Source organism: Xiphias gladius, chromosome 16, assembly GCF_016859285.1.
Source record: "Xiphias gladius isolate SHS-SW01 ecotype Sanya breed wild chromosome 16, ASM1685928v1, whole genome shotgun sequence".
Taxonomy (NCBI): domain Eukaryota; kingdom Metazoa; phylum Chordata; class Actinopteri; order Istiophoriformes; family Xiphiidae; genus Xiphias; species Xiphias gladius.
In genome coordinates this window covers 25768716-25786514 of record NC_053415.1, presented here as the reverse complement: position 1 = coordinate 25786514, position 17799 = coordinate 25768716, and the positions used below count along the sequence as shown (strand labels likewise).

Below are 17799 nucleotides of genomic sequence, written 5' to 3'. Positions count from 1 at the left end.
CTGTGGTGGTGCATATTTCTAATCATAATTCTATGATTAACTAAATTTGCACACCCAAATGCTATGGAGTAAACCCGGGGCTTTGGGGCAGTGGCCGGCTTTGCCCGGTTGGTAATCTAGCCTTGACTGACTCCTTGTGTGTGGTTTTGGCTTTGTTGTAGTTTTTCAAAACTGGACGACCTGCCCTGTGAACAGTGGAACCACGCCACTGTCAGGAACGCTCTCAAAGAGCTGCTGAAGGAAATGAACCAAAGCACTCTGGCCAAAGAGTGTCCCCTGTCACAGGTAACAACCGGCTACACAACAACACACGGCACCTCCGCCTCATCTGCACACAGAAATCGGTGATCCTAATCCGACAACTACTTATCAACGCAATGATTCTTTTGCTATCTGCCCTTTCAGGTTGTCTTTATGTGATTTTACACTATCACTGTCTCTTTCAATGACTAGACCACCACATGCCCTGGCTAAGGACTAAAGTTGGCCCTCGTGAAATTTAGAAACAATCCTACATACACTGTATTGATTATTGCTGCGTTCGAATCAAACTCCACAACTCCTTGATTGTGTTGAACTCCCCAGCTGCATGTTTAGCCTTCCTGTCCTGGTCTCATAATCACTTGTGTGTGAAATTTCTCTGTATGTATGTATGTGTGTGTGTGTGTGTGTGTGTGTGTGTGTGTTTACTGTGTTTAATTGGAGCTCTGGTGGGGTTGTTGATCGCAGTATCAATTGCAAGCATATGTGTGTGTGTGGCAGGAGCTCTCCTCTCTGCACTGTACTGGCTCGAGTTTCCATGGGTGGCTTCCAATCATGATTAATGTTTGTCTATTTCTATTGTATGTTTGTGTGTGTGTGTGTGTGTGTGTGTGTGTGTGTGTGTATGTTTGTGTTTGTGTGTGTTGTGTGTTTGTTGCATATTTATGTTTTTTATTTTATATTTCTCTCTCTCTTCTTCTCCTTCTCTTTCTCTCTCCATAGTGAATAGTTCCCCCTATACCCATAGTTCCACTATCAAAAATGCCAAAGTTTGGGGAAAGAAAAGAAAGAAAAGTAAAGGAAAAAAGTAAAGTAAGTAGTGGTGACAGTGAACTTCCCCCCAATGCTCCCCACCCCAAAATGCTCTATAAGTTGACCAGTGCTTATCAACCAGGGGCTGAGAGAGATTGAATAAAATAAAAATAATATAAAAAAAAAAAAATTAAAATTTTTTTTTTTTTTTTATTTTATTTTTTTTTTTTTTTTTTTTTCTTTTACTATTCTTTTCTTCTTCTCTAACTCTTGTCAATCAACTCAAATAATCTGAATCATGAAAATCAAAATCAATTTTGCTTTGATTGATTTTTTTTGATTGATTAACAACTCTTAAGCTAGATTTACGGTCGTGTGTCACAAAAGTAGTCCACCATTTTAGCATCTGCACTCCTGCAACACTAGTCAGACTCACCATGGGCCGTTAGAGAAAGGACCAAAATTGACGCAGCAGAACCAGAGATATATCGTTTTTTTGTCCTCCATGCATTCCTCTTCCTTGTCAAAACCTGGTGCCCACATTACCCACAATGCAACTCAACTGCAGACAGTTCGGTTAGAGATTCGTGTGTGTTATGTTAGCAGTAGCTAATGTAGCCTGGGGCCTCTAGCATCGAGCAGCGTCGAGGAGCGGGCTACGCAGGTCTGGTAAACTCACTCTTTTTCACCCCAGAACTCACCATTTTTTTTAATTTTTTTTTAACTTTCATCACTTAAGGCAAATGATCAAACTTCACGCAGCTCCCTCAAAACACTTCAAGGAACTTTTTACACATATGCAGTAGGACTCCCCAAGACCTGTAACAGACTTTGATGCGTAGGATCGAGTTTACACATTCAACCACCGTAGCTACGCCCATGGATGGATTACTCGGCCCCTGGTCCCCCCCTTGTTTGAAGTGACTGTTAACGATTCTTTTTGAGAAGTGACTCAGATAAACACAAAGAGCCAAAACAACCGCAGAGGCACAAAAGAAGAAACAACTACAAAAAGGTGCAAAACAACCACCAAGATGTTTCTTTGAAACTGTGGCTCTCGCTGTTATGTAGAGGGATGTGGGCCCTTTCATGTCTGTGCCGAGGGACCCATTGTTTTATAATCCGTCCATGGCTATGCCATAGATAGCACGCACCCTCCTCAAAAGCCTGAACTAAGGGTTCGGGGCTACTGAGATAGCACGTGGGGACCCATGAGTTGCGGTGGAGATTGTTGAGAGCAAAAACCAAGATTAGGTAGTTGAAGAAGGCTCAGTAGTCCTCTGCTTTTCAGTAAAACACATCCATCAAAGCCACCTCCGCCGTAAACTGTCTACTGGGCGTGGTCACCGCTCTCTCACTGTGAATGAATGACCGTAAATCTGGAGATAGCATGGCAGTGGTCTCCTATTAAGTAAAGAGACATGTCACTGGGTTCGGAGCTCACTGTCACTCTGTGTTATAAAGTAAACTATAGAATGTAAACACATCTAACTGTGGGGAAGACAATTCAAACACGGGGCCGGCCTGATCATCGCTCATCGAGAGCTGCTGTGGTGCATTCGACTGGCGAAACTCCGCGCTGAGCTATAAATCGAAAGCTGCGATGAAGGGTAGAGGTGAACATGGCTTTGTTTAAGAGGGTGGGAGCCACGGCTGTAGATGGACTAGCGTCTAACTACTGTAGTGGGGGGTTTTATGACGACTCTATTCCAATGGAATATTCAGCAACACAGTCCTATGACTTTGTCAACCAAGTCATCTGTAACGTATTGTGTCAAGATAAGCCCATCAACCACATCAGCCTGTCCCACCCCGCCGTCACCTCCTTGGAAGCGTCGCTGTAATCTTCGCATTAAAAGCTAAGCCTGCACAGAAAGGCTCCGCCTGAGCGGGTGGAGGGGGGGCGAGGTGATGGCAGAGCCTGCTGCTGACAGAGGGCGGAGCGTTAGGTTACACTCAGCATTTCCAGCATTAGTTCTGCTCTTCAGCTGGCAGCAGGGCCTGCACACGGCTCCGTTCCAGATGTCAACACACACACACACAAACACATAGGGCTCACGTCTGTCTGAATGGCTGCTACACATGTCAGTCAAAGCTGGTAACTCAGGATGCAAGGATAGGGGGAGACCGCTGGACCGCTTCATATAAATCTGTCTGAGACATTTTAAAAGGTACATTTTTGACCTTGGAAACAGCAGGTGAAAAAACAATCTCACGTCAAGGTCCATTTAGTAGCCGGTCTGGAGATTTGAATCATGCAATATGCTCTTCTTCAAAAGACAGAGTTTGCCCAGTTGTGATGTTTGTTAAGTTGTTCATGTTTAAGTCTTTATGTTGTCTGAGCGCTTCAAGGACGTCACATCCACGTTGGCCTTAAAAGCCGAGTTTCAAAGTTAATTCTGTTTGTTAGCTTGTCAGCTGTTCTGGTCACGTCTGCATAACAACAACATCATCAGGACCTTCCCCTCTGACCGATTTTCCATATTTGTTTCGTTGAGCAGTGGATTATCTGGAGAAGATGTGGTCTGGACGAGATGCTGCTGACATCAAAAGTAAGAAATCTAATCAGTCTTTCTGACACTCTGCTGATGTAAAGATGTTCGTTTGACTACACAGTGGTGGAAAGTACTTTAACAATTTACCCTAGCACTGCACTTAAGCACGAATTCAAGGTACTTGTACCTTACTTGAATATTTCCTTTTCTGCTACTTTACACTTCTACTCAACTACATTTCAGAGGAAAATGTTGTATTTTACTCCACTACATTTATTTGACAACTTTAGTTACTTTTAGGATTTTACATTAAAAAGCACACAGTGTGATAAGTTTATAAAACCTAATGGATTGTTAAAGGTTAAACCATAAAGGTTACCAGCCAAAAAAAGCATTGTCTAGCTGGGCCCCCCCGTCACATTTCAGATGTCTATGAGTTGTTAGCGGCTCCACCAAAGAGACATTTTCCCCTCTGGTGGTTTCATACGAATAACTGGTCGTGGTGCAAAGAGGTGAATTTATTCCAATGCTTCACAGAAAACAGCACAGATTAGAAAATAACCAAAATGATCTGTGTAGCAAGATCCTTTTTTTTTTTTCTTAACTTCTACCTGATCAATCATCTCATAACCCCCCAGATTTATCTTGTGCCCCTTTGGAGGGACCCGGCCCCTAGGTTGGGAAGCACCGGACTAAAACACCGAGTAGTTGACAGAGTAGTTAAAGCCAGCTCCACCTCGACCAGCTAAAACAGTAAAATGCTGCTGAAGCACTGATGCATCAGTGTTAATCATCTAAGAATGTAATACATGATAACATATCACTCACTGGGGCCATTTAGTTGTAAAATGAGGTGTTTTACTTTTGATACTTTAAGTACATTTTGCTGATAATACTTGTGTACTAGAAGCAGTTCTACTTGGGATGGAGTATTTTTACATTTAATTATATCTACTTTTACTTAAGTGAAGGATCTGAATACATCTTCCACCACACTGACCATCTCTTCTCCTCTCCAGTAGAGAGAGACAACATGGCAGACTTCTGTGTGCTGGGCCAGAGACCACCTCCTCACTTGGCCGGCCTCACCCAGCTCAGCCACCTGGGAGCTGGCAGTCCACTCCTCAAAGCAGGATCTGGAGATCCGCAGGCCGCCTCCCAGCCACCCCAGCAGCCTCCACCTCCCCAGCAACAGCCCTCGCCCCACGGCCCCCTCCACCACAGCCCTCCTCTCCGTACGGGCCAGGTGGCTCCTCCGCCCCCTCCGCCCCCGCCTGGTGCCCTGCAGCCCCTGCTGGGGCCAGGTGGGCTGCTCTCCCCTCAACTGTCCCCGCAGCTGGTACGTCAACAGCTCGCCATGGCCCACCTCATCAACCAGCAACTAGCCGTTAGCCGCCTGCTGGCCCACCAGCACCCCCAGGCCCTCAACCAGCAGTTCCTCAACCACCCGCCCATCCCTCGGGGTTCATCCAAAGCTGGCGGCGACCATCCCGGGAGCAACCCCTCGGCCGCTGAGGTCTCCTCTGAAATCTACCAGCAGGTCAGAGACGAGCTGAAGAGAGCTAGTGTCTCCCAGGCCGTGTTCGCCCGTGTGGCTTTCAACCGCACACAGGTAGGAAAACAGGACAGACTTTGGTCAAGAAGGTTAGGAGACCGTTGGGAAAGTGTAGCTGTAAAATGATCAGAGGGAGAGGAGCAGCAAGTTGATGCTTCAAGGATAGGATAGGAAACTTTCAGATGGAATAAAGAAGTAGCTGAGAATGGGAATTCTGAAAATAAACTGTGTCAGGCAAGAATCAAAATATCCCCTCACTGCTAATGATCATAGTTCCCGTTCCCTGCAACGAATCAGGTGAGAGTTTTTTGAAAAAAAAATTCCGATTTGATAGAGATAAATAGCGTCTGACGTCACTGATAGACTATAAATTTTCACAGATGGTTTGGCTAATTTGGTGGTCACCCACCTCGCGGTACTTCCCAGTGGGATTAGCGGAAGCTTGGCAGGGTAGCTTGCTGGGCCATTGAGTCTCCTTCCCCGCCCTCGCAGCAGCACAATCACCTGATGCATTCAGGCTGTGCTAAACTGGTTACCATATGCCCCATTAGATCAATGTAATGGGAGGTGGCTCATAGACCTACTGCTATAGAGGCCAGGTGTCTTTTAGTGAGTTTTGCATATGTGTGTCTCTGCGTGTAAGTGCATACGTGGGAGCATCCAGCCCACATGCTCATACTGTTTATCTAAGGTTCCTCGTTTTCAGTTTTTACTGACCTTTGCAGCACAATAACATGCTTTCTTTTAAAAGGAGCAGGAGGTCGATATGGGATTTTGAGCAGTGGTGGGACGTAGCTCAGTCACTGAAACTCAAGTACTATATTTAGGTACAATTTTTAGGTACTAGTACTTTACTTGAGTATTTTCCTTTTCATGCCACTTTATACTTTTACTCAGTTCAGAGGGAAATATTGTACTTTTTACTTCAATTATCTGATAGCTTTAGTTACTAGTGCTTTACCAGTTAAAATTTTTATAACATATGTAGTGCTTATAAAACATGATGCACTGTTATAGATTAAACTACCCAACAGCATTTACCAGCTCAATGTGACAATTAATGGACTGATCGATTAGTCGATTGAGAAACACTTAATTGGCAACTATTTTGAAAATCATCTGAGCCATTTTTCATGCAAAAATCCCAAACAGTTCATTGTTCCCGCTTCTCAAATGTGAGGAATCCCCGCTTCTCCTTTCAATGGATTTTAATACACATATAAAAAGGTGCTATTTCAAAATCGACAGCTCAGAAATCAGATCAAATGGCGGGAAATGAAGGGAAAACTGTGGAGAAAGTGAAAATAAGCAACTACTGGAATAGAATCCCTCGATGTAAGTTTAAAGAAAGGAAGTTTTTGCCCTAAATGGTTCTGTTTTATCAGACTTTTAACCCATTTTTTAACAATCACAATAAAAGCTGAAAAAAGTTGCCGAGGCATTTCCAATGCCGCACAACAGCAAATGCTCAGTCATCCCACATTAAGAAGAAAACATGAAAACACGCGTTGGGATAATTCACTTCAATGCATATTAGTTTGTATATTAGGCATAGAGGTTAAGACGTTAGTGCAAACGTGTGTGTTTGTGTCGCTCAGGGCTTGCTGTCAGAGATCCTGAGGAAGGAGGAGGACCCTCGCACAGCCTCACAGTCCCTGCTGGTCAATCTGAAAGCAATGCAGAACTTCCTCAACCTGCCTGAGAGCGAGAGAGACCGAATCTACCAGGAGGAGAGAGAGCGCACCATGAACCCTTCGGTCGGCCTTCCTGCCTCCAACTCCTCCAACCCCGGAGCTCCACGCCTCTCACAGGTTAGCGCACCCTGTAGTCAGCAGCGCCCGCAGTGTCCCTTCCCACTCGGCATTAGACCTTTCTACGAGAGGGTTTTCAGAATAGCTGCTTTTATGGGAGCAATAGTGCTACAGCAAGTACGAAAACGGTGGGATTTTTTATGATGACTGCATAATCACAGCGATTCAAACACTTGATTGTAACATGCCATGTGTCTTGTTTGTGTGTGTGTGCATAGAAAGTGTGGGAGAGGAGCTTGGATGACCAGATAACCCCTGATACCTGGGCCTCCATCTGGAAGAACAAGACTAAGATCTCCAACTCGGTGAGTTATCTACAATCTTTAACTTGCCCTCACAAAGTAGACTGTAGCACGTCATGTACTTTGTCTTAAAGACTGAACCTTTTTATCTTAAACAAATTCCATTTATAATGGAAAAACAGCTTCAAAGCTATCATAGGACCATATTGTAAACATAAAGGACATTATACAGTATTTGGAATTTTTTTTTCCATCTGCACATAACAATTTAGCAACGTCAGTGATAAGAAGTTCTCTCTGATGTCAGGGCAAATGCCCATTCATGGTTCTGGGCGAATGTGTGCGCTATTCTTATTATGTCTATGTAAAATTATCTCAGCATCGTTTACACTGAGGGAATGTGAGCTAGCTGGTCTGTACATGTCTTGTGGACGACTTCAAACACTGTGTATACAAGCTTCCTGAGAGCCAATACATGTTCATTCAAACAGAAAAAACAAAGAATGACAAAAGAGAAGGACTTAATGACTTTGATCTGTAAACAAAATTCATGTGGAGACGTGCGCTGCAGATGTGCAGCTGATGCTCATACAGGGAACAGTGCATGTCTGTTCTCAGAGCGACTTGGCCTGATCATCAGCTGATAACCTTTAATTGTATGTACACACAAGATTTGCTTTTGTGGATAAATCTCTTAGTGGTTTTAGAATACGCTACATACGCGTCCTCCAGAACTGTAGCAGAATCCTTAAGCTACTTCATGATATTTCCTTTTTTCCAAGCTTATCTGATAGCTGGTCCTCTCGAAACACGAACCATTCAGAGTCCGTTTAATTTGTGCTTACTGTGTATTACATCATGCGTTGCTCCTCTCTCCCAGCCCAAGCCGTCCGGCCCGGCCCCCGACCTCCCACTGAAGCTAGAGTCGCTGGTCAACATCACGTCAGGCATCTATGACGAAATTCAGCAGGAGATGAAGAGAGCCAAGGTGTCCCAAGCTCTGTTTGCAAAGGTGGCCGCCAACAAGAGCCAGGTGAGGGAGTCGCTGCGAAAACAGAACCCAGAAAATATCATGTCTCGGATCTACGTTGGCTCCGTTTTGGCCCAATGGGAAACCGGAACTCGGGAATGAAGGAGCATTTTTTTTTTTTTTTATCCCCACACCCAGTCAAGACAATAAGATATTTACTGCTCCATAAATATCCACACCAAAACAGCTTTGAAAAGCTCATAAAAATCACAAAACCTGGGGGAGTCGGGGCCCAGAGCCAAAACAGTGCACCACCACTGCAGAGGCCGTGGTCATCAACTGGATCACCTGCCACTTGGCTCATGATGAACAGTTCCGTGGCTCTTTTTTTCCCCTAGATGTAGTATATTTAAATTTTTAGCTAATTCTGTTTTTTAATTAATTTCTCCTAGAATTTAAGTGAAGCACCAGACATACTGTCCCATTAAAACAGAACTTTCTGATGTCACATGCAGGCACGCATGCGCAGTGAACCGCTGTTAACCGCTACCGGGAACTGAATAACCGTAAATCAATCACGCAGTAAATTTTCTCACTGTAAAAATATTTTACACCAGGTTCCCACCATTTATCCGTTGACTTTTCGAGCAGGCACTTCAGGCATTTCAATCTAAGCACATCAAAACTTTCATTTTTGCGGATCTGTAATATCCTTTCACGGTCCCATCACAGGGAGAATTAGTTGATTGACTGACCAATAAACTGATTTTTTTTAAACGGATTTACCAGACAAACAAGAATTCATTTGAAGAATAACATTAAAGAAAAAGGACTTATTTCCTATTTAATTATATGATGTAAAAAAGACACGTATGACTCTGACTGGTGTAATTATTAACTTCAGCAATGTCTCAGCAATAACACCAGGTGAAGGAGGAGGATAATAAGGACGTGCGCTGTACCTATTTCCAAACATGCAGATTCCCTCGTACGGTGCTTGTACGAGGGTGTGTGTGTGTGTGTTTGGCTTCAGAGGTGGGGGGCTGGGAGATACACATGAAGTCAGAGGTCCTTCAACAACAACCACAAAAAAACGAACCAAAGAAAACTGTGAGCACGTGAATTGCCTTTTCACATGCTGTTTATATATTTTTTTATATCAGTCTAGAAAATAACATCTTATAAAGGAATTGGTTATTGGGCCCCCCGGACTAATAGTAGTCCAATAAAAATAAATTGCAGTCTTATTAAAACACTAAAACCACTTAAAAGGTTTCAACAATAAAGACTCTGCTCTCCTTTTTACTGCCTTTTTCTCTGACTGATGTTCAACAGCATATTTTTAGCAGAATACAGACTATAAATAATAACCTACATTTAATTATTATTTTTTCAAACTCGCTCGCGAGTGTTTTTACAGCCCTGAGTAGTGCCTGCAGGTCTCCTCTCGGGCTGCGGGTATAACCTCCACCAATCAGAGGGCAGAGCAGTAGCATCCGTGTAGCCCGGGGGCCAAAAAAGTCTGCAGCTCACTCGCTGCTGCTTCTATCGCATCATTACCGCGAATGCTCAGTAGTATCTGAAAGCACCTACATGAACGCATCTATACTTTTACCTTCTGTGCTGTGGATTTCTGGCAGCTCCAAGTGAAAGGAAACAGGACTGGGATATAAACTCTCCCTCACTCTCTCTCCCTAAACTTGAGGAGGGAATGTGCACGCTTGTTTCCCTCCTCGGGGCAGAGACCAAGGACTAAATTAGAGAGAAAATGTGGAAAAAAAAAAACCTAAAATATTAAATCTCTTTCTAAAGAGAACAAATCACAGGAGGCAGTGGAGGAGCTCGGTCCCTTCATTTATGGACGTAGTTTGAAGGAATTCAAACATAACCCTGTGATGCAGTGTTCTAGGAGAGTAGCATGTGGCGGAGCTACCAGGTGTAAGCGTGAGAAAATATGTGGAGACGTGTGCATCGTGTATACAGTATGTGCGTGCCGGTTGCGAGGTTCCCCTAGGTTGGTGGGTCTGGGGGTGGCGGAGGGTCACGGTTCAGTGCGCCCATCTGCTGCAGCTGGCCACAAGGACAGAGAAAGAGGAAGAGAGAGAGGATCAGGCTATTAGCGGTGCATGCCGCCCGCGGTGGCTGGTTGAACACAACAGCTGGTGTCACAAACTGAACCAGTCTAGCAGACATAATTGAATCTTCTCCATCTCTCCTTCCCCCCATTCTGCTCTCCTGCCTTTACCTCACGCATTTCCAACTTTTTTGCTAAATTTAATTCTGCCCTCGCTGCTTTATCTCACCATAGTTCACATTTTTCTTTGCCCGCGTCTTTCTTTCCCCCATCTTACTCCTCCTGCATCCCTTCGTGCTGTAGCTTTTCTTTACTCTCTCACGGTCCGGATTATTCTTCCCCTTCACCCGGTGTCACTGCCAGTAGGTAGAGGTGTTTAATCTTGGGCCCCACAGCCGAGCAACAGACGAACGCAACAGAACGTACTTCGTTTAACGTCTGCCCCTCTCTTTAACCCCACCTTCTTTCTACATGACTGTGTGCGTCTCTCCTCCAGGGCTGGCTGTGTGAGCTGCTTCGGTGGAAGGAGAACCCCAGCCCAGAGAACCGCACCCTGTGGGAGAACCTGTGCACCATCCGGAGGTTTCTCACCCTGCCGCAGGCCGACAGAGACCTGGCTTACGAGGAGGAGTCCAGACACCATCACAGCGAGAGGCTGCACACCGTCCTCCACCTCCCGCAGGACACACAGGTAACAACCAGACATGAAAGTGTTTACAGCTGCCGGGAACGTGCACCTCATGTCTCCGTGTCCAGATGTGATGTACCCTGACTGGATTGTAATCACACCTGGAATTAAACGCGCTGAAAACAGATTTGCCGCACACGTCATCTCATCTTATAATATTTCCATCTGTTCAAACGGACAGTAAACACCACATGCCTCTCTGAAAACGTGTCCAAGTACATTTCCTGAAGCGCTGTACTGAAGAACACATTTTACCTGAGTATGTTTCTTTTCATGTTACTTCATGCTTCAGCTCCACTACAGTTCAGAGGGAAACATTGCACTTTTTCTAAACTACAAATTATCTGACAGCTTTATTTACTAGTTACTTTACAGGTTCAAATTTTTGCGTACAAAACATTTAAGGAGTTTATAACATATGATGCTTTTCCATAAATTAAACTCGTCAACAGTACATACAAGTATGTTGGCTGGAACGATTAGTTGATTAATTGATTAGTTGATGACGGACAAGTAATTGGCAAATAATCTGGGCAATTTTTCATGTCAAACGCTCAAAATTTTATTGTTCCAGCCTCTCAAATGTGAAGATTTCCTGCGTTTCCTCCCGATCATGTTTTTCTTAACTGGCATTTATTTTTAATGATTTTGAATTTCGCTGGAGACAACAACCACTTTGGGTAACTGCGAGGGGCATTTCTGACTATTTTGACAATTTTTACAGACCAAACAATCAATCGAATAATCAATAAAAATAATCGTTACTTATCAATAGTAGCTCAAAAAATCTCCACGGACTGCTCACAGGTCAAAGTAAGGAATAAACATAGTAGTAGTAGTAAACAACTATAGAACGGTGCCAGTAGCAGTCACAGGGGCCATTTTTCTGCATTGAGTACTTTTACTTTTGATACTTTAAGTACATTTTCCTGATCATATATATTCCATAGTATACACAGGTTTAGTATAACAGGAGCATTCAGCTCCCACACACTGGACGTACAGGACATGTACAGACACACGGCCGCTGAGTAGGTCAAAGAGGCCACACCTGTCATTATTATTTGCTCATTAAATTCATTTCGCGTAAGTACATACGGTGCCGTTTGATCTCGTTGTGCGTGCACATGTGTTTGTGTGTCTGTGCGTGCCCCAGTGGAACGAAGGGTAAACAGTGTTGCTGGGTGGTGTGGCACCGGAGGAAATACCCCATTAGTTTTTGAGGAGGGAGGCAGAGGTTGAAGAAAGGCTGAGGGAGAAGGCAGATCGATCCAGGAAACTCTCTGGTGTGTTGGCCTCTTTCATTAACTGTCCATAATGAACCCGCCCTGTCTACAGTATCTGCCTGTCTCTCTCTCTCTGGCTTTTTATTAAGCTGTATAGATCGTACCTTAAACGCTCCTGATTCTGAGCAGCAGATACCACAGAAATATATAAAATATGAAAATCTATCTTTCCTCACGCTCCACATCCACAGTTTTTGTTTTGTCTCTGTACTCCAGTACACGGGAGGCTTGGAGGTTAAAGAAGTGAGGTTCGGTTTTCACCGGAGGACGTAAACATCAGTATCATTCATACAGCATAGGAATTGTAACCTCTTTATTCGCAGCCACCAACTGTAGGGATCAAATCAAGCCGGACAAATAAAAATAAACAACGACTTTTGTGAAAGTTTCTTGTAAGGAGCCACATAGTTTGGTACTACATTCAGGGGAACTTTCAGAGGAAAGAAGTAGCTCAATTTAAACCCCTTTTTTTTTCATCATTCCATTATTATTGAAAACTTTATTCTTCATATATACTGAATTATTTTTGGTTTTTATACACGTCACATTTATCAGGTTCAACTCATTTGTAATTCTCTGACCAAAGTGTCATGGATGCACTCAGCTGGCTGATCAGCGGACCAGCTAATCACTATTCACCTATTTTATCTATAATTAGAACCAAATTACGTGGTTCTTTCCAGGAAACTTCCTAGGAAATTACTTTGAAACTAATTAGAATTTATGGACCTGGAAGAATAAAGCCTTTCCAGGCAGTGGCTGAAATCTGCAAACCACAGACAAAACATGTCCCCGGTGACGCTCTGTACTGCAGGGTCTTTACTGTTGGCTTGTGTCAAGAGCTCTTTGCCTCGAAGCTGGTCCGTAGCAAGTAACACGCGTCCTTCTGGACAGAGATCAGGTGACCGACTAGGTCCGTTCAGAACACACAAAGTCCAGTTTGGCCATAAACACCTGCTTGGGAAAGGGCTACAAGTCCCAAACTGGTCACCCAATATAGATGCGAGCATCTTCAAATCCCCTTGAAGATGACAATTAGCAACCTCATAGTCGCTTGAGGTTCAAAGTTCGAGTTCCACTTACTAGCTAAACTAATAGGAGTGATATATCGATCTAATTTCATGATTTTGCAACACGGCAGATGAGCAGATTTCCCAAAATGTGGAACTACTGCTTTAAATCCAATGTGCTGGAGTCCAGAGCGCCAACAACAGAAAAAAAGGTGTCACTGTCCCACTCCTAAGTGACTGCGCTGTGAAAAGGTCAGAGGTCAGGGTGAGACACACAAGCTGAGTTCACCGTTTGCTCAAATTTAAGCCTGTCAGGTTTGAGCCTCGGTCCTCCGGTTGAGAGACAGTCTTTCTAACCACCAGCCCCCCGTGCCCCCCCCTAATGCAAAGCTATTATATACCACATACTGTATAGTATATACCATATGTCATAAATCAAAACCAGGCAAATGCTGAAACTTCCCCTTTTGCATCTCGACACGAATCATAGGGGTTGTTTCGCGACTCCACCCAACTCCGTTCCACCACCAAGCAATTTTTCTCTTCCCATTCGGAGCTCTATGCTAGAGGATGATGGGAAGACAGGGAGGAAGCTGTGGTGGCACAATTAACACATTCCTCTGCTCCTCTCACACTCCGCAAAGACTAAAAATAAAGTTTACCATCACAGTGCCCATGCTGCAACGCCCACCCCCCCATCCGCTTCGAGAGACACGGGGAGATGAGCTATGGCGAAACGCTGGTGATTTATTAATGGGAAACGAGGTGTGCGTATATGCATGTGTGTGTGCTCGCGATGCTGTCTTCAGACCCCCCCTCTGTCCCAGATGAAGCCCCCACCAACCTCAGGCTCCAGCCAGCCTGCCACCACAGACCACACATGTGTCCCATCTGCCACACACACACACACACACGCACACAAAGAATCTCACACTGATAGTTGGTAATGTGAGCACTCTTTTGTGTTTGGACAATAAGAGGGTCTCTAAAACTGTAACAACCAACCGCATGAAAGATGAATGCGGCGCTGCCCTCCGAGCCATAGTTGTACAGCAACTCCACACACCAGTGGTGTGTGTGTGTGTGTGTGTGTGTGTTCAGACTGGACTGTATGTAGAGTACCGTGAGCCATTTCTGCATGTCAGGGGCTCTGGGAGATCTCTGACTGTGTCTATTAAATCTGCAGGTGCTCTGTGTGTGTGTGTGTGTGTGTGTGTGTGTGTGTGTGTGTGTGTGTGTGTGTGTGTGTGTGTGTGTGTGTGTGTTTTCATGTCAGCAGCATCACATTTTTTCATGACTGACACAGTCCTGGTGCTCGCTCCACAGCTCTTATTCATACGACCTTAGCAGTTAAGTGCGTCCCACAGCTAATTTGGCAGAGTCTGCGCTTATAAATAATTTCTTTATTGTTTTTGCTAAATTGATTTCTGCTGCAAGTCTAGGGGTGTTTGTGTGTGTGTGTGTGTGTGTGTGTGTGTGTGTGTGTGTGTGTGTGTGTGTGTGTGTGTGTATGGCCGCACACTGTGGCTGAGACCCCAGGAGTGGTGGACTAGAACTAGAAGTAACAACCTCTCTGCCCTTCCTCATCTCTCTTTCTGTCTCACTTCAGTCCAAAGGTGCTTTGACTGGCATCACATACAAAGGTGCTTATCGCCAAGGCAGCAACAAATGGCTCAATGTCAGAACGCTGAAAAACTCGTACCTCCGTTTTAGGAGATTATCAAGTAGGGCCGCCCCCCAAACGCTGATGATTCAAATCATCCGTCCAGAGGCCCTTGGAGTGCATATTCATGTTACAGTGGGAAAACGAGGGTCTTGCGCTGTGCATTCTGGTCGGCAAAGTAGTTACCAGTCCAGAACTCCCGGTGGTGCTGTTCTAAAAGAGCCCCCCTTAGCTACCATGCTAATGATGCTAGCAGTAGCTCACTACGTTTCAGAGCCTCAAACCCTGTTTTCGTAACAAACCTGGTAGCGGCATCTGCACGCTGATGTTTTGCCAAGAAAATATCTTTTTGCTCTCAGGTCCCGATGCGAAACCCAGTCTCCTAGAAATTACATTTCTATAAAGCTAAACTGCAACAGCAGATATGTTCAGAGGCAACTTATTATTTTGACTGAATGAAGCGGCGCATCGACTAACGGCAGCGGAACGGGGTTCACGTCCAGGGTTCGGCCCGTGATTGGTTAAGGTCAGGGGAGGATCATACTTTTGGTTAAATGTAAAAATAAACATGTTGTGTCTGAAGTCACTGTGAACTTTTTACCAGGACCAGGACCAGACCAGGATCCTCCCCTGACCTTAACCTAAGTGCTGTGAGAGTTTAAACAGAACCCTAAACTTCTTAATAACACTGAGGTCACTACAAGTGGATACTGTACTGCAGGATCAGCTATTTCATGTTTAATGACGAGCTCGGTTCATTCAGGCTAAAGACAGAATCGGTAACAGAGTACTGGACAAAGAATGGCGCTTCCCAATATTCAATAAAAGAGCATCAGCTGTTTCTTCATTTGTCTTCTTGGTGTCACCATATATGGATACTGCAAACTATCCTGGACTTCACATCGTTTTCCTCGACGAGTGTCCTGGAATCCTTACGCTCTATCGCAGTAATAGAAAACGTAATCAACTGCGTTTCCGTACAAAACGTATTTGCTGTTGCAGTTTAGTTCTACAGAAACAGAAGGTTTAGCAGACAGGGCTGTGATATACAGGAAATTCAGAAACACAGGCAATTTGTTTTCCATCCATCTTTCAGCTCAAGCAGTGGTCAACAGCGATCGTCCCTGTAATCCAGAACACTGGATGGGTGGAGGTTAATGTGCCGTTGTTCAGCTTTCACTCGAGGGTGTTTACACCAACATCAGATGAAAAGCATGGGAATTTCCCCCCCTTTTTATACACAGGCCTCCAATTTTAGGGATCAAATGGAGTTGGACAAACTAATGTAAACTTTATCTTTAATTTTGGTTGTAAATCCTTGAAATCGACAGACCACAGACTTCTGAAGACACCTGGTGTCTTCCCTGGTGATGCCTGTACTGTAGCCGTCTTCACTGCTTGCTTGTTTTAGGTGCTTTTCGCCTGAAGTCTGGCCTTTGAGAGAGTAAAACGTGTCTTGGATGGAGTTAGCAAAGTCAGCTAAACTATTTTTGAACCAGACTCTGTTGCAACCTCCCCTACTGTTCAGTGTGTGATCGACTCTTCAGCTGACAGAGCTGGGAGCAGCAAGAGAGACGCTCCAATTTTATAACTGAACCACGACCGCGAAGCGTAATCTGATCTTTGCTGTAACAGAGCGGACTCTGTTGATAATGTATTTTTTCGTAATTGTAAGTCAGGTTTATTGAAGAAATAACTTCAGTAATTACGTGAATATTCATACAATATCTATAGAACCATCAGCCCATGAAAAACTAAAATACAGAAGTTACTCTCAAAGTCAGCGATGTAGTATTCCACCTCCATAAAGCTGGGTTCTCAGGAGACAGAGTACATTTAAAACAAGATTGGTGCAGCAGAGGCCGAGAAATTCTGACATTTAGTCACTAATATGGGTCAAGCTCCAAAAACACCGGATCCAAAGGTTCCTGTAATGCAACTCGATCGTGTGCCTTCATTAAACCGCCCCTGTCTTTTAAACACCACACCCTAATTTTGTAACGAAAACTTCCTGTTAAAAAGTCTCCAAGCCCAATCCAAGACAGCCCTGAGCCTAATGCCCATTAGGCATTATTTCCTCTGAGTTTGGAAACCTCCCTCCAGAGCCATTACACAACCGTTTTCTTCCCACGATGAGTAAACTGATCTTGGTGTGTAAAATCAGTGGAGCGCCCCTTTAAAAGATAACAGGATTCTCAGTGGGCTGGAAAAAACGCTGATCTCTCGAAAAGAATACTTTAAAAACAAAGGTCTGAAAACCCCGGTAATTGAATTCAAAAATATATTCACAGAAGGCATTTTAACATGTTACAGTAGAAAAAACACAGGTGTAAGCAATAAAATTCACGACGGCTGAATTCCATTTAGCTGCTTCACTTTCAGGGTCCCGCTATTGTTCATTGTTCCAGTGTTGTGGTTTGAATTTGTTGACAATAAGAAAAATAAAGGCTTTAAATTTAATCTCCTTATAATTTGGTCCAAAACATAGGAAAGAGAGTCTCCCCAAGTAAACAGCAGAGCTACCAGTCGTGCTAATGCTAGAGGGCGTGTAAAGAAAACATAGCAGTAAAGAAATAACGGCAACACTTACTGTAACCGCCCCTATTGAACATTTATAAGGGCTGTATAAACTTAGGCGCGCGATTAATCGATTAGCTGATTGCCAGAAAATTAATGGGCAACAATTTTCATTGTCGAATAATCATTTTTGTTCATTTTTTAAGAAAAAAAAAAAAAAAGCCAAACATATGCAGGCTCCAGCATCTTAAATGTGAAAATGATATGCTTCACTTTGTCTTTTGATAGAAAATTGTATATCTTCAGGTTTTGGACTGTTGGTTGAACAAAACAAGACATCTGATGATGACGATGTCACCTTAGGGTGTGATAAATTATAAAGGGATTAATCAATAATAATTGATAATGAAAATAATTGTCGGTTTCAGGACCCACTATAAACATTTAATTAGTGGCTTATAACATACTATGATG

At 43.9% G+C, this 17799-nt stretch overlaps 1 protein-coding gene across 1 annotated transcript in view; it reads left to right on the top strand.

Annotated features, from left to right (window-relative positions):
* The window catches only part of satb2 (SATB homeobox 2), a 46926-nt gene that overhangs the window by 19061 nt on the left and 10066 nt on the right, over window positions 1-17799 (top strand). Inside the window, exons 4-12 of the mRNA XM_040148642.1 lie at window positions 162-285; window positions 966-1056; window positions 3104-3112; window positions 3516-3566; window positions 4529-5121; window positions 6663-6875; window positions 7094-7180; window positions 7998-8150; window positions 10658-10852. Coding sequence (XP_040004576.1) covers window positions 162-285; window positions 966-1056; window positions 3104-3112; window positions 3516-3566; window positions 4529-5121; window positions 6663-6875; window positions 7094-7180; window positions 7998-8150; window positions 10658-10852 — 1516 coding nt within the window. The remainder of the gene's footprint in view (window positions 1-161; window positions 286-965; window positions 1057-3103; window positions 3113-3515; window positions 3567-4528; window positions 5122-6662; window positions 6876-7093; window positions 7181-7997; window positions 8151-10657; window positions 10853-17799) is intronic.